General features: G+C 48.4%; 1 protein-coding gene across 1 annotated transcript in view; it reads left to right on the top strand.

Annotated features, from left to right (window-relative positions):
• The window catches only part of agap1 (ArfGAP with GTPase domain, ankyrin repeat and PH domain 1), a 585,448-nt gene that overhangs the window by 374,658 nt on the left and 185,421 nt on the right, over window positions 1–25,369 (top strand). Inside the window, exons 12-14 of the mRNA XM_085984196.1 lie at window positions 14,109–14,192; window positions 16,875–17,029; window positions 18,895–18,985. Coding sequence (XP_085840322.1) covers window positions 14,109–14,192; window positions 16,875–17,029; window positions 18,895–18,985 — 330 coding nt within the window. The remainder of the gene's footprint in view (window positions 1–14,108; window positions 14,193–16,874; window positions 17,030–18,894; window positions 18,986–25,369) is intronic.

The following is a 25,369-nucleotide window of genomic DNA, read 5'->3' as shown; positions in this document are numbered from 1 at the left end:
ACACTGGGGAGAACTCCCCTGCTCTTCTTCTGAATAGTGTTGTGGGATCTTTTACGTCCACCTGAGAGGGCAGACGGGACCTCGGTTTAATGTCTCGTCCAAAAGACCACGTCTCGGACAGTGCGGCACACCCTCAGTATTGCACTGGAGTGTCAGCCAGTGCTTATGTGCTCAAGTCTCTGGAGGAGACTTGAACCAACGACCTTCTGACTCAGAGGTGAGAGTGCTATCGACTGAGCCACGGCTGACAACTACTTGGAAAAGTTATCCTGTGTAATACAGCTTCAGTCAGTGGGATAGTAAATTTCTCTCACATGCATTTGCGAACCCTACTCCTGAACTCCCATGTTTCTTGTACTTGCACAGCCTTTGGAAGATGTGTAAGAATGAGTGCTAAGCCACAAACATTTGTAGAGGTAAAATTAAAAGCAGGTGAACTAAATCCACAGGTGGAAAAGGAAAGATGCATGTCAGATGCAAAGATTAAAATTGATGACAAACTTCCAAGTATAAAAATTTGCAGTCTGTCAATGGATTGACATTACATTACGACAGCATGTCAGAATGAGAATTCTTTATATTTTTCATTGCTTTTTAAAAAAAAAAAATCATGTTTGCATTGATAACAAAAGGCCACCTCATTTCCCACTGGCATACTGGAACTGTCACCAGACGCTCATCGTGACACAAGTTTGGATGTAGTGCTAGCTTTGTGCGACTCAGAACATAGTCACGTGTGCTCAGCAAGCGTAGCTCCCTGGGGCTTCGCTCAAAAAGATTTGCGATCCATCCCCACTGCAACTGCCCACCTCGGTGGTTGACTAGTCAGGTGGAAACTGAGGGCAAATGATTGAGTCCCATCTACGCAGCTCACTAAAAAGACCAGAGTGGCTTTCCATAGCAAGCAAATTTGAATTAATCCACCTCAACGTGAAACTAATTTGGGGTTAAAGCATAATTGTAGCTGTGTTAAGGGTCTATGGTTCTTATCCAGCAATACCATATAATGGCAGCTGTGGTAAGACTCGGTTGATTTTGTTCTTTGTAATGCAAAAAGCCTTGTGCTTTTAACTCTTTGGGCCTCCATATACTTTAAAGATTTTACAGTGCATGTAAACTCTCTTTTTACCATCAGATATGACATAGATTTTCTACGGATGAATGTCAAATTTTAAAAAGTTAGAAAAATACTGCACCAGAGATTTATTATCGTGTAACCCCACTCTTTCTGTGCCGTGCGCTATTCCTAACTAGGAACACAGGTTGGCTTATCATTTAACTAGCCACTTGGAGGCACTAAAGAGCGGCCAACCATAATACCCCAAGCCTCTGCATTTTCCCTTCCTCCTTGTGAGGGAGGTCTTTAGCCTTCAGTGTTAACCCATAACTGACACTGTGAACTCTCCATGTGCGGCCACATTCTAACATTACGTACACAGTGAGGTGGAGCACTAGGTGCAGACCCAAAGCATGTCCCCACCTGCAGGGACTTAAAAGCAGTCCCTGCTCAGGCTCACCAGTGAAGAACACCCACTTGACCCAAGGTACTGGAGAGCTGCCAATGTTAATTGCCACCATACCCCAACATGAGCCAGCACCACAAGGAGAGATCGGGAGAAGGCTGGAGAAGAAAATGAAGAAATTAATATAAGAAATTGTTTTCGTGAGAGACTGAGGGAGTGCTGCACTGTCGGATGTGTTGTCTTTCGGATGAGACATTGGCCTGCATTTTCCGATGCCTACGGGTGTGTACGGGCTGTGTACACGTGCTCTTGACAGATCGGACGCCTGCCCTGGAGAAGGGCCTCTGCGGGGGGGAGAGTTCCGCTTTCTGCAGAACCTCCGCCCGCTGAAAACCCTTAGAAATCTTACGCCTGGTAAAAGCAGACGTAAGGCCTGCTTTTACCAGCATAAGAGTTGAAAAAAGTTTTTAAAATAAATTTTTTTCACTCATTTATAATTTAAATTTTTTTTTAAAATGTGTTTATTTTTAGCCCTGTTAAAAACTTTAATTATTTTTTTCAAAAAATTAAATTTTTGTTTAAAAATTTTTACTGTAATTTTAATTCATTTTAAAAACGTGATGGTTTAAAAAAAAAATATTTAATGTTTTACTGTGTTTTTGGGGTGATCTCCATTCATATATTTGACAGGTCTATCTGTCAAAAGTATGAAGGGAGATTCCCTTCTCCTATTGGCTGGCCTGGCCCACGTGATCCCAGGGATGCTTGCGAACTGCATGGGCCTCTGGGATACGTGGGCCCTGCACATTTCGACTTTGGAGAGGCCCAGGAGTGGAAGTGTCCGGACCTCGGGAGTCCTCGGGTAAGTGCGTAGATTTTTTTCCGATAGGAGGTATCCGCACGCAGGAAGCCTCCTATCGGAAATTACAGGCCATTAAACCAAGACCCCATCTGCCCTCTCAGGTGGAAGTAAAAGGTCCCATGGCACTCTGAAGAAGAGCAGAGATGTTCTCCCCAGTGTCCTGGCCAATATTTATCCCTCAATCAACATGACTATAAAACAGATTATCTGGTTATTATCACATTGCTGTTTGTGAGAGCTTGCTGTGCGCAAATTGGCTGCCACGTTTCCTACATTACAACAGTGACTACACTTCAAAAGTGCTTTGGGACATCCTGAGGTTGTGAAAGGCTTTCTTTCTTTGTATGTGGCACCATATCAAATCTTGTGAAAATCTATATACACAATATCCACTCCATTTCTTTTATCAATACACTCTGTTATTTCCTCAAAGAACTATTAAGTTTGTCAGACACAACTTGCTTTTTACAAATCCATGTTTTCTGTCTTTAATTAAGCTGTGCCTTTCTTTGTGAGTATGAATTTTATCCCATTTTATGGCCTCTAGAAGTTTACCAACTACGAATGTTAGGTTGACTGGTCTATAGTTACCTGCTTTATCCCATTCTTTTGGAACAGAGGTGTTACATTGGCAATCCTCCAGTCCTTTGACACACCTTCCATATCTAAGGATGTTGAAAGGTTATAGTCAGCAGTTTTACTGTTCCTGTCTAACTTCCTTTAGGAGTCGACACAAAGCTGGGTGGGCGTGTGTGCTGTGAGGAGGATGCCGAGAAACTCCAGTATGATTTGGACAGGTTGGGTGATTGGGCAGATGCATGGTAGATGCAGTATAATATGGATAAATGCGAGGTTATCCGCTTTGGTGGCAAAAACAGGAAGGCAGATTATTATCTGAACGGCAATAGATTGGGAGAAGGGGAAGTGCAACGAGACCTGGGTGTCCTTGTGCACCAGTCGCTGAAGGTAAGCATGCAGGTGCAGCAGGCGGTTAAGAAGGCAAATGGTATGTTGGCCTTCGTAGCGAGAGGATTCGAGTGCAGGTACAAGGATGTCTTGCTGCAGTTGTACAGGGCCTTGGTGAGACCACACCTTGAGTATTGTGTGCAGTTTTGGTCGCCTTAGCTGAGGAAGATTGTTCTTGCCATGGAGGGAGTGCAGTGAAGATTCACCAGACTGATACCTGGGATGGCAGGAATGACGTATGAGGAGAGATTGGATCGATTGGGCTTATACTCACTGGAGTTTAGAAGAATGAGAGGGGATCTCATTGAAACTTATAAAAATTCTAACAGGACTAGATGCAGGAAGGATGTTCCTGATGGCGGGGGAGTCCAGAACAGGGGTCACAGTCTAAAGATAAGGGGTAAGCCATTTAGGACAGAGATGAGGAGGAATTTCTTCACCCAGAGAGTGGTGAACCTGTGGAATTCTCTTCCACAGAAGGCAGTTGAGGCCAATTCATTAAATATATTCAAGAAGGAGTTAGATATATTTCTTAAGGCTAAAGGGATCCAGGGACAGGGTACTGAGTTTGGATGATCAGCCATGATCTCATTAAATGGCGGAGCAGGCTCGAGGGGCCGAATGGCCTACTCCTGCTCCTATCTTCTATGTTTCTATGTATTCCCGGATGCTGCCATGTGACTTTTCCACTGTGAGTTCCACCAATGTTTTCTAGTACTACTTCCTTATCTACAAGTACCCTATCTAATTGCTCCGCCACCTCCTCTTGTACCCATTCACTCCCACTATCATGCTCTGAAGTGAAAACTGAAATTACTGTACTCGCGCACTATCTCTACCATTCCTTTATCCTCCATAAAAATATTTCCTTTTTCATCACTAATTGGCCTGATCTTTTCTCTAACTTTTTTTTCATTCATGGGATGTGGGTGTCACTGGAAGATCAGCATTTATTGTTCATCCCTAATTGCCCTTGAGAAGGTGGTGGTGAACTGCCTTCTTGAACCGCTGCAGTCCATGAGGTGAAGGTACTCCCACAGGGCTGTTAGGTAGGGAGTTCCAGGATTTTGACCCAGCGACGATGAAGGATCAACAATATATTTCCAAGTCAGGATGGTGTGTGTCTTGGAGGGGAACTTGGAGGTGGTGGTGTTCCAATGCACCTGCTGCCCTTGTCCTTCTCGGTGGAAGAGGTCGCGGGTTTGGGAGATGCTGCCGAAGAAGCCTTGGCGAGTTGCTGCAGTGCATCTTGTAGATGGCACACACTACAGCCACGGTACGCCGGTAGTGGAGGGAGTGAATGTTTAAGGTGGTGGATGAGGTGCCAGTCAAGCGGGCTGCTTTGATGCCGAGCTTCTTGAGTGTTGTTGGAGCTGCACTCATCCAGGCAAGTGGAGAGTATTCCATCATATTCCTAACTTGTACCTTGTAGATGTTGGAAAGGCTTTTGGGAGTCAGGAGGTGAGTCACTTGCCGCAGAATACCCAATCTCTGGCCTGCTCTTGTAGCCACAGTATTTATTTGGCTGATCCAGTTGAGTTTCTAGTCAATGGTGACCCCCAGGATGTTGATGGTGGGGGATTCAATGATGGTAATGCCATTGAATGTCAAGGGGAGGTGGTTAGCCTTTCTCTTGTTGGAGATGGACATTGCTTGGCACTTAAGTGGCAAGTAACATTCGCGCCACACATCAGCCCAAGCCTGAATCTTGTCCAGTTCTTGCTGCATGAGGGCATGGACTGCTTCATTATCTGAGGACTTGCGAATAGAATTGAACGCTGTGCAATCATCAGCGAGCATCCCCATTTCTGACCTTATGATGGAGGGAAGGTCATTGATGAAGCAGCTGAAGATGGCTGGGCTGAAGATTAGCTTCTGTGATAGTGGGGACTTCAGGAGGAGGCTGAGATGGATCATCCACTCAGCACTTTTGGCTGAAGATGGTTGCAAACGCTTCAACCTTGTCTTTTGCACTCATGTGCTGGACTCGGCCTTCACTGAGGATGGGGATGCTCATGGAAAACTATTGTTTTTTTGTTTATAAAATCCTTGCAGTTGCCATTTCCAGTCTTCATGCTTCCTCTTGGTCTTTCTAACTTTTTATTGCTTCCTTGGATGTTTTCTATATTTGGCTTGATTTTGTTTTTGTATTAGTAGCCCTAGATTTATGACTTACCTCATTTTACGTTTCATTTAAATTTTTGTTTCTGTACTCATTCAAGGATCTCCAGCTTTTGCTGCCCCACATTTACTCCTTTTGCGGATATATCTGCATGGTACCCGAATCATCTCCTGGTTGAACATTTCCTATTGTTTCCTTCCAGTTTATCTGGGCTAGTTCCTTTTTTACCTTTTTAAAACGGTCTTTTTCCAGTCAAGCGCCTTTATCTTTCAGTCTTCCCTTTCCTTTTAATTTTTATATTGAACCTAATTATGCTACAGTTGCTGTTTCTTAGGTTATTCCCAAACCTGTATGTTAACTGGTTGCCGCACTTAATTTCCAGAACTAGATCCAGCACAGCCTCCTTCCTTGTTGGGCTAACAACCATACTGATCTAGAAAGCAGTCCTGGACACATTGTAGAGGCCCCTCCCATCATTGTCACTTATCACTCTTACCCCAGTCTACCTTTGGATAATTAGTCACCCATTACTATGCCCTGTTGCTCCTGCATTTGTATCTAATTTGTCTACATATCTTTTCCTCTATTTCCTTTCCACTGTTTGGCCTGTGATATGCTCCCAATATATTTGCTAGAATGGTACCAGGCATGAGGGACTTCAGTTATGTGGAGAGACTAGAGAAGCTGGAATTGTTCTCCTTGGAGCAGAGAAGGTTAAGTGGAGATTAAATAGAGGTGTTCAAAATGATGAAGAGTTTTGATGGAGTAAATAGGGAGAAACTGTTTCTACTGGCAGGAGAGACACAGATTTGAGATATTTGGTAAAAGAACCGGTGGGGAGGTGAGAAGACATTTTTTTACACAGCGAGTTGTTATGATCTGGAATGCACTGCCTGAAAGGGTAGTCGAAGCAGATTCAGTAGTAACTTTCAAAAGGGTATTGTTGGATATATATTTGAAAAGGAGAAATTTGCAGGGCTATGGGGAAGTACCTGGTCCACATCTGGAATGCATGGTAACAACAGAAAATGCTGGAAACACTCAGCAGGCCAGGCAGCATCTGTGGAGAGAGAAACAGAGTTAACGTTTCAGGTCTGTGACCCTTTGTCAGAACTGGAAAAAGCTGGAGATGTAACAGATTTTAAGCAGGTGCAGAGGCAGGGAAAGGGGGGAGGGGAGGAAAGAACAAAAGGGACGGCCTGTGATAGGGTGGAAGGCAGCAGAGATTAAATGTTGCAAATGGGGATGGCAGAATAATCAACAGCTGCCGCCTGAAAAAGTAGGTTCAGGGGTTATAGTCCGAAATTGTTGAACTCTATGTTGAGTCCAGAAGGCTGTAAAGTGCCTAATTGAAAGATGAGGTGCTGTTCCTCGAGCTTACGTTGAGCTTCATTGGAACAGTGTAAGAGGCCGAGGACAGAGCGGAGAATTAAAGTGACAAGCGACCGGAAGCTCAGGGTCACCCTGACAGACTTGAACAGAGGTGTTCTGCAAAATGGTCACCCAATCTGCGTTTGGTCTTCCAACGTAGAGGAGACCGCACCGTGAGCAGTGAAAACAGTATACTAAATTGCAAGAAGTACAAGTAAATTGCTGTTTCACTTGGAAGGGGTGTTTGGGGCTCTGGTCAGTGGGAAGGGAGGAGGTTAAAGGGCATGTGTTGCATCTCCTGTGCTTGCACGGGACGGTGCCATGAAGAGGGGCTGTTGGGGGTGATTGAGGAGTGGAACAGGGTGTCACGGAGGGAGCAGTCCCTTCGGAATGCTGAAAAGGGAGGGGAGGGGAAGATGCGTTTGGTGGCGGGATCACGCTGGAGGTGCTGGAAATGGCGGAGGATGATCCGTTGAATGTGGAGGCAGGTGGGGTGAAAGCTGAGGACAAAGGTAACCCTATCGTGGTTCTGGGAGGGAGAAGGGGTGAGAGCAGAAGTGCGGGAAATGGAATGGACACTGTCGAGGACCATGCCAACCACGGTAGAGGGGAATCCTCCGTTGAGGAAAAAGGAAAACATATCGGAAGCATTAGTATGAAAGGTGGCATCGTCAGAACAGATGCGGCGGAGATGGAGAAACTGGGAGAATGGAATAGAGTCCTTACAGGAAGTGGGGTGGGAGGAAGTGTAGTCCAGGTAGCTGTGGGAGTCAGTGGGCTTGTAGTGGATGTTTGTCGATGGCCTATTGCCAGAAATGGAGACAGAGAAGTCAAGGAAGGGAAGGGAAGAGTCGGAGATGGACCATGTGAAAGTGAGGGAAGGGTGGAAATTGAAAGCAAAGTGAATGAAATTTTCTAGGTTAGGGCAAGAGCAGGAAACGGCACCGATAGATACAGTCATCAATGTACCAGAAAAAGAGGTGAGGGAGGGGACCCGAGTAGGACTGGAACAAAGAATGTTCCACATATCCCACGAAAAGGCAGGCATAGCTAGGGCCCATGCAGTACCCATAGCAACACCTTTGATTTGGAGGAAATGAGTGGAGTTAAAGGAGAAGTTGTTCAATGTGAGAACAAGTTCAGCCAGGCGGAGGAGGGTGGTGGTGGATGGGGACTGGTTGGGCCTCTGTTCAAGGAAGAAGCGGAGCGCCCTCAGGCCGTCCTGGTGGGGGGTGGAGGTGTCGAGGGATTGAACATCCATAGTGAAAAGGAGACGGTTGGGGCCAGGAAACTGGAAACTGTTAAAGTGGCAGAGGGCGTCGGAAGAGTCGCGAATGTAGGTGGTAAGAGACTGGACAAGGGGAGAAAAAGTAGAGTCAAGATAGGAAGAAATCAGTTCCATGGGGCAAGAACCGGCTGAAACGGGTGGGTCTACCAGGGCAGCCCTGTTTGTGGATCTTGGGAAGGAGGTAGAAGTGGGCTGTGCGGGGTTGAGGAACTAAGAGGTTGACAGCCATGGAGGGAAGATCTCCAGAGGAGATGAGGTCAGTGACAGTCTTGGAAACAATAGCTTGATGTTTGGTAGTGGGGTCATAGTCCAGGGGGAGGTAGGAGGAGGTGCCGGAGAGTTGGCGCTCAGCCTCCACATGGTAGAAGTCGGTTCGTCAAACAACAACAGCTCCACCCTTCTGGACTCAACATTGAGTTCAACAATTTCAGACTAGAACCCCTGCCCCTATTTTTTCAGGCGGCAGCTGTTGATTATTCTGCCATTTTCATTTGCAACATTTAATCTCTGCTGCCTTCCACCCTATCACAGACCGTGCCTTGTTCCTTCCTCCCCTCCCCCCTTTCCCTGTCTCTGCACCTGCTTAATATCTGTTACATCTCCAGCTTTTTCCAGTTCTGATGAAGGGTCCCAGAGCTGAAACGTTAACTCTGTTTCTCTCTCCACGGATGCTGCCTGGCCTGCTGAGTGTGTCCAGCATTTTCTGTTGTTATTTCAGATTTCCAGCATCCGCAGTATTTTGCTATTGTATGGAATGCATGGACCGTGGGTCGTCAGTGGACTGGGCCTTGGCTGTGAATGTGGACCGTGGGTCGCCAGTGGACTGGGCCTTGGCTGTGAATGCACGGACCGTGGGTCCTCAGTGGACTGGGCCTTGGCTGTGAATGCATTGACCGTGGGTCCTCAGTGGACTGGGCCTTGGCTGTGAATGCATGGACCGTGGGTCCTCAGTGGACTGGGCCTTGGCTGTGAATGCACGGACCGTGGGTCCTCGGGGAACTGGGCCTTGGCTGTGAATGCACGGACCGTGGGTCGTCAGTGGACTGACCCGTGGCTGTGAATGTGTGGACCGTGGGTCGTCAGTGGACTGGGCCTTGGCTGTGAATGTGTGGACCGTGGGTCGTCAGTGGACTGGGCCTTGGCTGTGAATGTGTGGACCGTGGGTCGTCAGTGGACTGGGCCTTGGCTGTGAATGCACGGACCGTGGGTCGTCAGTGCACAGGGCCTTGGCTGTGAATGCACGGACCGTGGGTCCTCAGTGGACTGGGCCTTGGCTGTGAATGCATGGACCGTGGGTCCTCAGTGGACTGGGCCTTGGCTGTGAATGCACGGACCGTGGGTCCTCGGGGAACTGGGCCTTGGCTGTGAATGCACGGACCGTGGGTCGTCAGTGGACAGGGCCTTGCCTGTGAATGTGCGGACCGTGGGTCCTCAGTGGACTGGGCCTTGGCTGTGAATGTGTGGACCGTGGGTCGTCAGTGGACTGGGCCTTGGCTGTGAATGTGCGGACCAAGGGTCCTCAGTGGACTGGGCCTTGGCTGTGAATGTGCGGACCGTGGGTCCTCAGTGGACTGGGCCTTGGCTGTGAATGCATTGACCATGGGTCCTCAGTGGACTGGGCCTTGGCTGTGAATGCACGGACCGTGGGTCCTCAGTGGACTGGGCCTTGGCTGTGAATGCATGGACCGTGGGTCCTCAGTGGACTGGGCCTTGGCTGTGAATGTGTGGACCGTGGGTCCTCAGTGGACTGGGCCTTGGCTGTGAATGCATTGACCGTGAGTCCTCAGTGGACTGGGCCTTGGCTGTGAATGCACGGACCGTGGGTCCTCAGTGGACTGGGCCTTGGCTGTGAATGCACGGACCGTGGGTCCTCAGTGGACTGGGCCTTGGCTGTGAATGCACGGACCGTGGGTCCTCAGTGGACTGGACCTTGGCTGTGAATGCACGGACCGTGGGTCCTCAGTGGACTGGGCCTTGGCTGTGAATGTGCGGACCGTGGGTCCTCAGTGGACTGGGCCTTGGCTGTGAATGTGTGGACCGTGGGTCTTCAGTGGACTGGGCCTTGGCTGTGAATGTGCGGACCGTGGGTCGTCAGTGGACAGGGCCTTGGCTGTGAATGCACGGACCGTGGGTCCTCAGTGGACTGGACCTTGGCTGTGAATGTGCAGACCGAGGGTCTTCAGTGGACTGGGCCTTGGCTGTGAATGTGCGGACCGTGGGTCGTCAGTGGACGGGACCTTGGCTGTGAATGCACGGACCGTGGGTCCTCGGTGGACTGGGCCTTGGCTGTGAATGCACGGACCGTGGGTCCTCGGTGGACTGGGCCTTGGCTGTGAATGCACGGACCGTGGGTCCTCAGTGGGCTGGGCCTTGGCTGTGAATGTGTGGACCGTGGTCCTCAGTGGGCTAGGCCTTGGCTGTGAATGCACGGACCATGGGTCCTCGGTGGACTGGGCCTTGGCTGTGAATGCACGGACCGTGGGTCCTCAGTGGACTGGGCCTTGGCTGTGAATGCACGGACCGTGGTCCTCAGTGGGCTGGGCCTTGGCTGTGAATGCACGGACCGTGGGTCCTCAGTGGACTGGGCCTTGGCTGTGAATGCACGGACCGTGGGTCGTCAGTGGACTGGGCCTTGGCTGTGAATGCACGGACCGTGGGTCCTCAGTGGACTGGGCCTTGGCTGTGAATGCACGGACCGTGGGTCGTCAGTGGACTGGGCCTTGGCTGTGAATGTGCGGACCGTGGGTCCTCAGTGGACTGGGCCTTGGCTGTGAATGCACGGACTGTGGGTCTTCCGTGGACTGAGCCTTGGCTGTGAATGCACGGACCGTGGGTCGTCAGTGCACTGGGCCTTGGCTGTGAATGCACGGACCGTGGGTCGTCATGGACTGGGCCTCGGCTGCGAATGTGTGGACCGTGGGTCCTCAGTGGGCTGGGCCTTGGCTGTGAATGCACGGACCGTGGGTCCTCGGTGGACTGGGCCTTGGCTGTGAATGCACGGACCGTGGGTCCTCAGTGGACTGGGCCTTGGCTGTGAATGCAGGGACCGTGGGTCCTCAGTGGACTGGGCCTTGGCTGTGAATGCACGGACCGTGGGTCCTCAGTGGACTGGGCCTTGGCTGTGAATGCATTGACCGTGAGTCCTCAGTGGACTGGGCCTTGGCTGTGAATGCACGGACCGTGGGTCCTCAGTGGACTGGGCCTTGGCTGTGAATGCACGGACCGTGGGTCCTCAGTGGACTGGGCCTTGGCTGTGAATGCACGGACCGTGGGTCCTCAGTGGACTGGACCTTGGCTGTGAATGCACGGACCGTGGGTCCTCAGTGGACTGGGCCTTGGCTGTGAATGTGCGGACCGTGGGTCCTCAGTGGACTGGGCCTTGGCTGTGAATGTGTGGACCGTGGGTCTTCAGTGGACTGGGCCTTGGCTGTGAATGTGCGGACCGTGGGTCGTCAGTGGACAGGGCCTTGGCTGTGAATGCACGGACCGTGGGTCCTCAGTGGACTGGACCTTGGCTGTGAATGTGCGGACCGTGGGTCCTCAGTGGACTGGGCCTTGGCTGTGAATGTGTGGACCGTGGGTCGTCAGTGGAGTGGACCTTGGCTGTGAATGCACGGACCGTGGGTCCTCAGTGGACTGGACCTTGGCTGTGAATGTGCGGACCGTGGGTCCTCAGTGGATAGGGCCTTGGCTGTGAATGCACGGACCGTGGGTCCTCAGTGGACTGGGCCTTGGCTGTGAATGTGCGGACCGTGGGTCCTCAGTGGACTGGGCCTTGGCTGTGAATGTGTGGACCGTGGGTCGTCAGTGGAGTGGACCTTGGCTGTGAATGCACGGACCGTGGGTCCTCAGTGGACTGGACCTTGGCTGTGAATGTGCGGACCGTGGGTCCTCAGTGGACAGGGCCTTGGCTGTGAATGCACGGACCGTGGGTCCTCAGTGGACTGGGCCTTGGCTGTGAATGCACGGACCGTGGGTCCTCAGTGGACTGGGCCTTGGCTGTGAATGTGCGGACCGTGGGTCCTCAGTGGACTGGGCCTTGGCTGTGAATGTGCGGACCGTGGGTCCTCAGTGGACTGGGCCTTGGCTGTGAATGTGTGGACTGCGGGTCCTCAGTGGACGTGGACTGGGCCTTGGCTGTGAATGCACGGACCGTGGGTCTTCAGTGGACTGGGCCTTGGCTGTGAATGCACGGACTGTGGGTCCTCAGTGGGCTGGGCATTGGCTGTGAATGCACGGACCGTGGGTCCTCAGTGGACTGGGCATTGGCTGTTAATGCACGGACCGTGGGTCGTCAGTGGACTGACCCATGGCTGTGAATGTGCGGACCGTGGGTCGTCAGTGGACTGGGCCTTGGCTGTGAATGCACGGACCGTGGGTCCTCAGTGGACTGGGCCTTGGCTGTGAATGCATTGACCGTGGGTCCTCAGTGGACTGGGCCTTGGCTGTGAATGCACGGACCGTGGGTCCTCAGTGGACTGGGCCTTGGCTGTGAATGCATGGACCGTGGGTCCTCAGTGGACTGGGCCTTGGCTATGAATGCACGGACCGTGGGTCCTCAGTGGACTGGGCCTTGGCTGTGAATGCACTCACCGAGGGTCCTCAGTAGACTGGGCCTTGGCTGTGAATGCACGGACCGTGGGTCCTCAGTAGACTGGGCCTTGGCTGTGAATGCACGGACCGTGGGTCCTCAGTGGACTGGGCCTTGGCTGTGAATGCACGGACCGTGGGTCCTCAGTGGACTGGACCTTGGCTGTGAATGCACGGACCGTGGGTCCTCAGTGGACTGGGCCTTGGCTGTGAATGCACGGACCGTGGGTCCTCTGGACTGGGCCTTGGCTGTGAATGTGCGGACCGTGGGTCCTCAGTGGACTGGGCCTTGGCTGTGAATGTGTGGACCGTGGGTCGTCAGTGGACTGGGCCTTGGCTGTGAATGTGCAGACCGAGGGTCTTCAGTGGACTGGGCCTTGGCTGTGAATGTGCAGACCGTGGGTCGTCAGTGGACAGGGCCTTGGCTGTGAATGCACGGACCGTGGGTCCTCGGTGGACTGGGCCTTGGCTGTGAATGCACGGACCGTGGGTCCTCGGTGGACTGGGCCTTGGCTGTGAATGCACGGACCGTGGGTCCTCAGTGGGCTGGGCCTTGGCTGTGAATGTGTGGACCGTGGTCCTCAGTGGGCTAGGCCTTGGCTGTGAATGCACGGACCGTGGGTCCTCGGTGGACTGGGCCTTGGCTGTGAATGCACGGACCGTGGGTCCTCAGTGGACTGGGCCTTGGCTGTGAATGCACGGACCGTGGATCCTCAGTGGACTGGACCTTGGCTGTGAATGCACGGACCGTGGGTCCTCAGTGGACTGGGCCTTGGCTGTGAATGCACGGACCGTGGGTCCTCAGTGGACTGGGCCTTGGCTGTGAATGCACGGACCGTGGGTCGTCAGTGGACTGGGCCTTGGCTGTGAATGTGCGGACCGGGCCTTGTTTGTGATGCTGCCCATGAAGTGTCAAGAGCTTCAGAAGAAATGGGAAAGAGGGGATAAAAATAATTTCCTGGTATGTCTTGTTGAAGCTGCATTGAATAGAAATTGCCTCGTTTTATGTTACATGATTCTTAACTGTTGGACATCATTACTTTATGATAAATACAATATTTATGATAACTTTTTAAATTCTGTTGACAAGTTATTGTTACTTTTGATCCAACTATTTGAAGCATCTAGACCATGGTATAGATGTGAGTATATATGTGACTGCACGATCCAGCGAAGTGCAGTGAGAGACTGACTGAAAAGTCGCAGCAAGCTAAAGTTTACAGCCTTGACCTATATGGGCACTGCCTCTTTTCCAGTCTTGTTTTCCTTCCACCAAAGTTCCCGGTTTTGAGAGGCAGAAGCAGAGCAATCGAGTGTGCTCTCTCCTGTTAGCTGCTTGAGATTTAACAAGCCCCCACCCCCTGCGAGTTGTCTACTTTCTCACTGTGCTTTGACATCTCTCTCTCACTCTCCCTTTTGTCTTCTCTCTCTGCTCTCTGGACGCAGCCAAACGTAAAGCATGGAAACTAAACCGTGTAGGTAGCTTGCGAAACATATACAGCAGCAGCAGCACCAGCACCAACACAGAAGGTAATGAATTCAAGAGGAACGCAAACTTAAAACCTGACCACCCAGCAGAAATTGGTATTCGTTTGCCTGGAGCATACTTGCCTACTTACTTGCCTACTTGTGTGGGCTTTTATTTTGTTTGTGTTTTTTTTTGTTTTATTTAACTGCTTCATTTATCTCATACATGTTCCTTTTTTCTTTACTTAAATTCTGACCTTTCCCTCCAGCTGTGGAATAGTGATGTTTAAATTACTTTAAGAAACCCATTTCCCATTCTCCCCAACCCCCCCTCCCCAACCCCCCCTTTTGTACATGTTGGCATTCGATGTAATATTTTTCAAGTTATTGCAGTTTAAGGTGCAAGTAGCAGGTGTAATGATCTGTGGCAAAATACAATTGTGTGCTGTGACATTTAAGTACAGTATTTAATTTGTTTTGCGAAACATTGCCTGTAATGCTCTTTGTAGCTGGGCTCCAATCCAGAGCTTGGTGCATGCTGGGTCATTTGCATGTGCGAGTGCTTTATAGTCTATGCCTGTTATTCTGTACCGCTGAAGGTCACCTGAGTCAAAGTTCATAAATTGACTTGAAATGCTTTCAGCGAAGGCAGCAATCACACGTTTGTTTAATAGAAGATTGAATTTTTCATTTGTACACGGAAATTATAAATTAGTTTTTTTCTTTATACAAAATGTCAAAGAGGTCAATTTATTCAACTGCCCGAAATCCATTTCAAGGTGTTTTAATACATGTAGTCCTGGAATTGTATATGATATACAGAATGCAAAGCTGGTCACATTCCAGTAAGTCAGCTGTAATGGGTAATGTTGTCACTTTAAATGGAAAGTGAGTGGGTCAGATAATCATGAGCTCTTGCCCTATTACTTACAGGCTTATTTTGTGGTAGTTTTAATTTAATAATTTTGTGATTGTTTGTGTTTTTCCTGGGAATTTTTTTTTTTGCAGATATGAAATTCCAGCACATTGGATGGAGCCTAAGGCCCTCAGTGTGTAGTATTTTTTTTATAAGCCACAAGCCTTGTGTGTAAACTTGTATTTCAAATTGAGATTTTCATTGCTGTATAAATAATTGATTCTGGTTTGCTTTAGAAATATTTTACTATATAATACAAGTACTATTTTATCATCAAGGGGCATATGAATAAATGATTGAATCTATATTGTAAAGTGTGGAGTTGGCTGCAAGTGATTGAGGTCCCATTGTTACTGTATGCTCCCAGCAAAATTTCAAAGGCCAGCATTTGCTCAGAGTCTTTTGCTCCAGAAAGTATTACTGTATTACAAATGGTTTGATCATTTCTGCATTAATAATTGTCGTAACATTTGAGCAGAAACATTTCCCAGCTCTGACATTTCACTGCTATCACACAAACTCCTCTTACATTTTGACAGTAGACCTGTTGCATTCTTCTGTAATATCCGCAACACTGTCCTATGGACGTGTGTGTATGTTTTTATGGGATTATATAGAATTTTACAGCACAGAAACAGGCCATTCAGCCCAAACACAATGCCGGTGTTTATGCTCTACATGAGCCTTCTCCCACTCTACTTATTTCATCTCCCCCCTATCAACATATCCTTCTATTCCTTTCTCCCACATGTACTAACCTAGCTTCCCCTTAACTGTATCTATGCCATTTGCCTCAACCACTCCCCTTGGCAGCAAGTTCCACATAACGCTCTGAGTAAAGAAGTTTCTCCTGAATTCCTTAGTGGATTTATTAGCGACTGGCTTATAATTATGACCCCTAGTTTTGGACTCCCCCCACCAGCAGAAACATGTTCTCTAAGTCTACCCTATCGAACCCCATTAGGTCACCTCTCCGCCTTCTATTTTCTAGAGAAAAGAGCCCCAGCCTGTTCAGTCTTTCCTGATGATTAGAACCTCTGGTATCATCCTTTTTTGCACCCTCTCCAATGCCTCTATGGTGGTAAGGGTCCTTAAATATGTTGCACAAAATGGAATTCCCACAGAGCCTGAAATAGAGCACAGGGAAACTCACTGCCCTTCAGTCAATCTGCAAAGCAGAGAACTTTTCTCCAAATTCTGTTTCTTTACTTTGCAGTGGATGATTGTCCAGATGCTGTTTGTGACTTATTTTAAAATTATAAGCAGGAGGGAGTAATCTTCTGATGCCCTTTAATGCTAGCTATCAGGTTGCAAAGCACTCTTTTGAAACTAGGCAGCTTTTGAAAGCTGTTTTCTGAATGATACCAGTAATTCCGAATTATGCATCTGTTGTCTCTGTAATAGATGATGAAAACACAGTGGTCAATTTTCTTCTACCAGTAATTACTTTCAAATGTGAACCCTCCTCTTTAACCGTTTAACTTCTGATCCCAATATAATCTGATAGACATATGTTAGAGCCATTAGCCAGTGAAACTTTAGTGGTTAAGTTTTATTTGGGGAGCCCAGTCTCCCTGCGAAATATCCTTAACCCTTTGGATGCTTGTCTCTGAATATTCCCACGTTAACAGCCTGTTCACCTCTTAAGCCATAATTCCCTGCATTTCCCCTTTGACCTTTGCCTGCTCCGAACTGACTGGAGAAGTACACAGATTGAAACGAGTTACAAAAAGGAACGCATGGGTTCAAGCAGGTATAAACCCCCCCGCCACCCCACCCTGGCCAAGTTCTCCGCTTGCTCAGACTGTTGCCTTTTGTTTCCTTTGCAGAACAAGAAGAGAATTTTGAGTTTATAATCGTCTCTCTCACGGGTCAGACGTGGCACTTTGAAGCCGCCTCTTACGAGGAGAGGGACGCGTGGGTTCAGGCGATTGAAAGTCAGATTCTGGCCAGTTTACAGTCCTGCGAGAGCAGCAAGAACAAGGTAATTTCCCAAGCTACTCTGTCCTACTTGGCTTGCTGATAATGCTCAGATGAAACGTACACCCTAACTGCTTCCTTTTAAAAAATCTTTTCCATGTCTCGGCTACCGTACCAAGAACTGAAGGTCAATACTTTTCAATAAAGTTCCCTGCTATTAAAAAGACAGTCTGCTCATGGCAGTTTCAATTTAAACATCTGTACATTATTTCTACCAACTCTAAATTTGTTGTGGTCGCCTTCAGTACATAGTTAGACTACATCAAAAAAAAGCCCCACTTAAAACCTCAGGGGAAAGCTGTAATAGGTTAAAGAGTAAAATAAAAGTTGATGTAAAATTTGGCATTTAGCCTGCACGGAATAACAAAAACTCCGCTCCCTTTCATTAGTTTACTGTTGGAGCTTTAATTTTGTTCTGTATATAACAACCCAATTAGAGCGGTCTCCATGGAGAGCCAAACAATGATCTTCAATTGGTTTACAAGATCCATTAAGGACACTGGGCGCCACTATACAGCCCTGTGTTTCCACAGCACTGATCCTTTTTGTGCAGTTTGTTAGTATTTATAGAATAATGCAAGTTTCTTGAGTAAGTTGTGGTGTGAGCGTAAAAGGAATGGACCCTGACTTTCTGCAGTTCATGCCTCGATGTTTAGAAGAGAATGCAATGATCCCTGTGTTGGTGCCAGGTTATTGCTTGATAGCCTCAAAATTAACTACGGTGTTACTACTGGGTAGGAACATAAGAACAGGAGGAGGCCATTCAGCTCATCGAGCCTGTTCTGCCATTCATTTAGATTGTGGCTGATCTGTATCTTTACTCCATCTACCCACCTTGGTTCTGTACCCCTTAATACCGTGCCCAACAAAAGCCTATCAATCTCAGTTTTGAAATTTTCAATTGACCCCCAGCCTCAACAGCTTTTTAGGGGAGAGAGTTCCAAATTTCCATTATCCTTTGTGTGAAGAAGTGCTTCCTGACATCACCCCTGAACGACCTAGCTCTAATTTTAAGGTTATGCTAAAATACTTTGTCCACTAGTATTACCAACAGCACTTTCTAGGATTTGTATCTCTTACACTTTAATCTTTTGAGCATATTAAACATGTATTCTACTGTGAATAATCAGTTGCTTAGGAAAATGTTACTTCTCAATCCACATGTCATTAAGAGGGGGGATGTTTAACAGTTTCAGGATCAGGATTACAATGGGCTCAACTGGCAAAGAAGTTTTACTGAGGAATATGTATATATTTTTCTTAGAGGTCTAACTCTCCTGAATATATTTTTATTTTGAATGGGCTCTATCTTGGAGAATGGCACAGCTTCAAGGTGCTGTACCCCAGAGTTATAGCACCTGGATATGTGTCTAAGATTCTGAACTCATCCCTTTCCTCAAGGGAGCCGCCAGGTGCTTCCCAGAAGGATGAACAGGTGGTGGAGGAATCAAAGAGTAAGTCGCCCCTATGGTGGTCCCACTCAGACTCCTCCCCCCCCCCCCCCCCCTCCCCACAACAGGTGGTCACAGTGGAACCACCTTTAGTGACTTTGGTTTCAGCAGTGAATGTCACTTGACATGGGGCGGCCAAAAATAGAAAGGGGACAAAAAGTATTGAACCGCATTGAGTGAGTTCTGTACTGCAGGGACTTTGCAATCTTTGCCATTTGGAGACCCCCCTCCCCCCCCTGCAAATATTGGCACAGCCCTGTGCTAATTTGTGAAAGACAGATTAGCTACCCAAAGGAAAACGGTGCTATCATTGCAGAAACATTTTTCTTAGTACACAGCAACAGAAATAATGTGAGTGTGTTGAGGCTACATTTATTGATGCTGATTGTCTCCTGTCTATCATTTTGCTTTTACTTAGTCACGACTAGCGAGCCAGAATGAAGCCATAGCCCTTCAGTCAATCAGAAACATTCGTGGCAACTCTCATTGTGTGGACTGCGAAGCACTAAGTAAGTGATGATAAAACGTTTTCTGTCAAATACTGTTTCCTTTCTAAAATCCCTGTGCCATTTCTCACCAGACAAGCGAGAATTTCTAGGAGACACTATAGAATCATAAAATCAAAGAGCACAGAAGGAGGCCAACAGCCCATCCTGCCTGTGCTGGCTCTTTGAAAGAGCTATCCAATTAATCCCACTCCCCTGTTCTTTCCCCATAGCCCTGCAAATGTTTCTCTTTTAAGTTCAGATCCAACTCACTTTTGAAATGTATTATTGAATCTGCTTCCAGGCAATGCATTCCAGATTGTAACAAACACACTGTGTAAAATAAATTCTCCTCATCTCTCCCCTGGCTTTTCCAGATCATCATAACTCGCTGCGTAAAAAAATGTCTTCTCATCTCCCCACTGGTTCTTTTCCCAATTACCTTAAACTCTGTGTCCTTTGGCTACCAACCCTCCTGTCAGTGGAAACAGTTTCTCCCTATATACTCTATCAAAATGCCTCATAATTTTGAACACCTCTATTAAATCTCCCCTTAACCTTCTCTGCTCTAAGGAGAACAATCCCTGTTTCTCCAGTCTCTCTATACAATTGAAGTCCCTCATCCCTGGTACCATTCTGGTAACTCTCCTCTGCACCCGCTCCAAGGCCTTTGACATGAATCAGTCATTCATGAAAGAAAGACTTATGAAATAATACTGAGCGGCCTACGGGTGGCGCTGTCCAGGGAGAGTATAAATACTCAGGCACGGGCCCAGCTTGCGCAGGACATTCTTAACACGAACTAGTGAAGGACACAACTAGACCTCCATGTTGTAAAACAGTTGATTAAAGCTTTGTTTAACGCTTAGACCGAGTGCCTAGTAGTTTTCTTACGTCAGCCTTGACATCCTTGTGGTACCCAGAATTGTCACAATTCAATATCCATCACCAAGAGTGGCTCGGTAGCACCACTACTGACCGAGTTGGCCGAGTCCTGAAGGACATAACTGCCAGTCTGGGCCTGTGACAGGTGGTGAGAGAACCAATACGAGGGAAAAATCTACTTGACCTCGTCCTCACCAATCTACCTGTCGCAGATGCATCTGTCCATGACAATATTGGTAGCAGTGACCACCGCACAGTCATTGTGGAGACGAAGTCCCATCTTCACACTGAGGACACCCTCCATCGTGTTGTGTGGCACTACCACCGTGCTAAATAGGATAGATTCAGAACAGATCTAGCAGCTCAAAACTGGGCATCCATGAGGCGCTGTGGGCCATCAGCAGCAGCAGAATTGTAATCCATCACAATCTGTAACTTATGGCCCGACTTATCCCTCACTCTACCATTATCATCAAGCCAGGGGACCAACCCTGATTCAATGAGGAGTGTAGAAGAGCATGCCATGAGCAGCACCAGGCTTACTTAAAAATGAGGTGCCAACCTGGGGAAGCTGCAACACAGGACTACATGTATGCTAAGAAGCAGAAGCAGCATGCTATAGACAGGGCTAAGCGATCCCACAATCAATGGATCAGATCAAAGTTCTGCAGTCCTGCCACATCTAGTCGTGAATGGTGGTGGACCACTAAACAACTAACGGGAGGTGGAGGCTCCGTGAATATCCCCATCCTCAATGATGGTGGAGCCCAGCACGTGAGTGCAAAAGACAAGGCTGAAACGTTTGCAACCATCTTCAGCCAGAAGTGTAGAGTGGATGATCCATATCGGCCTCCTCCTGAGGTCCCCACCCTCACAGAAGCCAGTCTTCAGCCAATTCAATTCACTCCACGTGATATCAAGAAATGGCTGAGCGCACTGGATACAGCAAAGGCTATGGGCCCTGACAACATCCCGGCTATCGTGCTGAAGACTTGTGCTCTAGAACTAGCCGCACCTCTAGCCAAGCTGTTCCAGTACAGCTACAACACTGGCATCTATCCAGCAATGTGGAAAACTTCCCAGGTATGTCCTGTCCACAAGAAGCAAGAAAAATCCAACCCGGCCAATTACCGCCCCATCAGTCTACTCTCAATCATCAGCAAAGTGATGGAAGGTGTCATCGACAGTGCTATCAAGTGGCACTTACTCACCAATAACCTGCTCACCGATGCCCAGTTTGGGTTCCGCCAGGACCACTCTGCTCCAGACCTCATTACAGCCTTGGTCCAAACATGGACAAAGGAGCTGAATTCCAGAGGTGAGGTGAGAGTGACTGCCCTAGACATCAAGGCAGCATTTGACCGAGTGTGGCATCAAGGAGCCCTAGTAAAACTGAAGCCAGTGGGAATCGGGAGTGGGGGGGGAATGCTCCACTGGCTGGAGTCATACCGAGCACAAAGGAAAATGGTTGTGGTGATTGAAGGTTAATTATCACAGCCCCAGGACATCGCTGCAGGAGTTCCTCAGGGCACCATCCTAGGCCCAACCATCTTCAGCTGCTTCATCAATGACCTTCCCTCTAACAAAAGGTCAGAAATGGGGATGTTTCTGATGACTGCACAGTGTTCAACGCCATTCACAACTCCTCAGATAATCAAACGGTCCATGCCCACATGCAACAAGATCTGGATGACGTTCAGGCTTGGACTGATAAGTGGCAGGTAACATTCGCGCCACAGAAGTGCCAGGCAATGACTATCTCCAACAAACGAGAGTCTAACCACCTCCCCTTGACATTCAACAGTATTACCATCACCGAATCCCCCACCAACATCATCCTGGGGGTTACCATTGACAAGAAACCTAACTGTACCAGCCACATAAATACTGTGGCTACAAGAGCAGGTCAGAGGCTAGGTATTCTGCAGTGAGTGTCTCACCTCCTGACTCCCCAAAGCATTTCCACCATCTACAAGGCACAAGTCAGGAGTGTGATGGAATACTCTCCACTTGCCTGGATGAGTGCAGCTCCAACAACACTCAAGAAGCTCGACACCATCCAATACAAAGCAGCCCGCTTGATTGGCACCCCATCTACCACCTTAAACATTCACTCCCTCCACCACCAGCGTACTGTGTCTGCAGTGTGTACCATCTACAAGATGCACTGCAGCAACTCGCCAAGGCTTCTTCGTCAACACCTCCCAAACCCGCGACCTCTTCCACCTAGAAGGACAAGGGCAGCAGGCGCATGGGAACACCACCACCTCCAAGTTTCCCTCCAAGTCACACACCACCCTGACTTAGAAGTATATCGCCGATCCTTCATCGTCGCTGGGTCAAAACCCTGGAACTCCCTCCCTAACAGCACTGTGGGAGTACCTTCACCACACGGACTGCAGCGGTTCAAGAAGGCAGCTCACCACCACCTTCTCAAGGGCAATTTGGGATGGGCAATAAATGCTGGCCTTGCCAGTGATGCCCACATCCCATAAATTAATTAAAAAAATACACCAGCTGAGGCCTAACCAGTGATTTTTGAAGATCTAGCATAACTTCTTATATCCACAGGAACAATCAGTGGTACTGTATACCTCATAGAAGGGGCACTTTGAGTGGCTAACAGTCATGCTTCGCAGCAGCCCATGGAGGTAACTAGGTCATTCTATCAAGTTTCCAGTATTTTCAGGCAGAAGGCCCTACGTTTGATCGCGATCAAGCCCCAAGCGCTCAATGAAGGCCGTCTTATTACTTACTGTAAACCTGCTGTCCGAGGTAGAGTAATTACTCGGTCCTTGACACTTACCAGAGATGTTGACGCCAAATCATGGATCATCATATATGCTTCTTTTTAAATTATGTCTCAACACCGTTAATTGGATAAAAGAGATGCTTTGATTGTCACAAGAAGTGTTCCCCTTATGAGGCTCCTGCTATATTGCAGCTGTCAGTGTTAAACTATATGATATTGTGGGAGTCCACTGTGTGAAATAAATATTGAAAGTGTTAAATGGGAAGGTGCCTCTTGGGTGCGTATTTGGAATGTAAAGTATTTAATTTCCTAGCTATGAACATAAGAACATAAGAAATAAGAGCACGAGTAGGCCATACAGCCCCTCGAGTCTGCTCCACCATTTAATAAGATCATGGCTGATCATCGACCTCAACTCCACTTTCCTGCCCGATCTCCATATCCCTTGATTCCCCTAGAGTCCAAAAATCTATCTATCTCAGCCTTGAATATACTCAAAGACTCAGCATTCACAGCCCTCTGGGGCAGAGAATTCCGAAGATTCACAACCGTCTTGAGTAAAGAAATTCCTCCTCATCTCGGTCTTAAATGGCCTACCCCTTATCCTGAGACTATGCCCCCTAGTTCTAGACACTCCAGCCAGGGAAAACAAGCTCTCGGCATCTACCCTGTCAATCCCTTTCAGAATCTTGTATGTTTCAATTAGCTCACCTCTCATTCTTCTAAACTCCAGAGAGTATAGGCCCATTCTACACAATCTCTCATCATAGGACAGCTCTCTCATCCCAGAAATCAATCTAGTGAACCTTCGTTGCACCGCCTCCAAGGCAAGTATATGCTGTGGCATTTTTTGAATCAACTGATGTATTATAAGCTCACATTTTAGGCTTCCCCCATATCTCTGTAAATTTATCCAGTGTATCATTATGCCATAAATTTCAAAAATGTCCCAGGGTTGATCTGTGACCTTTTTCAAAATATACCTTCATGGGATGTGGGCATCACTGGCCCTTGAGAAGGTGGTGGTGAGCTGCCTTTTTGTACCACTGCAGTCCATGTGGTGAAGGTACTCCCACAGTGCTGTTTGGGAGGAAATTCCAGGATTTTGACCCAGCAACGATGAAGGATCGGTGATATACCTCCAAGTCAGAATGGTGTGTGACTTGGAGGGGAACTTGGAGGTGGTGGTGTTCCCATGCGCCTGCTGCCCTTGTCTTTCTCGGTGGAAGAGGTCGCGGGTTTGGGAGGTGCTGCTGAAGAAGCCTTGGCGAGTTGCTGCAGTGCATCTTGTAGATGGTACACACTGCAGACACAGTACGCTGGTGGTGGAGGGAGTGAATGTTTAAGGTGGTAGATGGGGTGCCAATCAAGCGGGCTGCTTTGTATTGGATGGTGTCGAGCTTCTTGAGTGTTGTTGGAGCTGCACTCATCCAGGCAAGTGGAGAGTATTCCATCACACTCCTGACTTGTGCCTTGTAGATGGTGGAAATGCTTTGGGGAGTCAGGAGGTGAGACACTCGCCGTAGAATACCCATCCTCTGACCTGCTCTTGTTGCCACAGTATTTATGTGGCTGGTCCAATTAAGTTTCTGGTCAATGGTGATCCCCAGGATATCGATGCTGGGGGATTCGGCGATAGTAATGCAGTTGAATGTCAAAGGGCAGTGGTTAGAAGCTTGCTTGTTGGAGACAGTCATTGCTTGGCACTTGTGTGGCGTGAATGTTATCTGCCACTTATCAGCCCAAGCCTGAATGTCGTCCAGGTCTTGCTGCATGCGGGCATGGACTACTTTATTATCTGAGGAATTGTGAATGGCACTGAACACTGCAGTCATCAGCGAACATCCCCATTTCTGACCTTATGATGGAGGGAAGGTCAATGATGAAGTAGCTGAAGATGGTTGGGCCTAGGACACTGCCCTGAGGAACTCCTGCAGCAATGTCCTGGGGCTGTGATGATTGACTTCCAACAACCACAACCATCTTCCTTTGTGCTAGGTATGACTCCAGCCAGTGGAGAGTTTCCCCCCCAATTCTCATTGACTTCAGTTTTACTTGGGCTCCTTGATGCCGCACATGGTCAAATGCCGCCTTGATGTCAAGGGCAGTCACTCTCGCTTCTCCTCTGGAATTCAGCTATTTTGTCCATGTTTGGACCAAGGCTGTAATGAGGTTGGGAGCCGAGTGGTCCTGGCGGAACCCAAACTGGGCATCAGTGAGCAGGTTATTGGGGAGTAAGTGCTGCTTGATAGCACTCTCAACGACACCTTCCATCACTTTGCTGATGTTTGAGAGTAGACTGATAGGTCGGTAATTGGCCGGATTAGATTTGTCCTTTTTGAGGACAGGACATACCTGGGCAGTTTTCCACATTGTCGGATAGATGCCAGTTTCGTAGCTGTACTGGCACAGCTTGACTAGAGGCGTGGCTAGTTCTGGAGCACATGTTTTCAACACGACAGCTGGGATGTTGTCGGGGCCCATAGCCTTCGCTGTATCCAGTGCGCTCAGCCGTTTCTTGACATCATGTGGAGTGAATCGAATTGGCTGAATACTGGTTTCTGACCTCAGGAGGAGGCCGATATAGATCATCCACTTGGCACTTCGGGCTGAAGTTGGTTGCAAACGCTTCAGCCTTGTCTTTTGCACTCACGTGCTGGGCTCCACCATCATTGAGGATGGGGATATTCATGGAGCCTCCTCCTCCCGTTAGTTGTTTAATGGTCCACCACCATTCACGACTGGATGTGGCAGGACAGCAGAGCTCTGAT

This window comes from Somniosus microcephalus, chromosome 4 (genome assembly GCF_052327205.1).
Source record: "Somniosus microcephalus isolate GS21.2 chromosome 4, FLI_Smic_1.0, whole genome shotgun sequence".
Lineage (NCBI taxonomy): Eukaryota > Metazoa > Chordata > Chondrichthyes > Squaliformes > Somniosidae > Somniosus > Somniosus microcephalus.
Note: the sequence above shows the minus strand (reverse complement) of the source record. Positions and strands in the feature narration are given on the sequence as shown.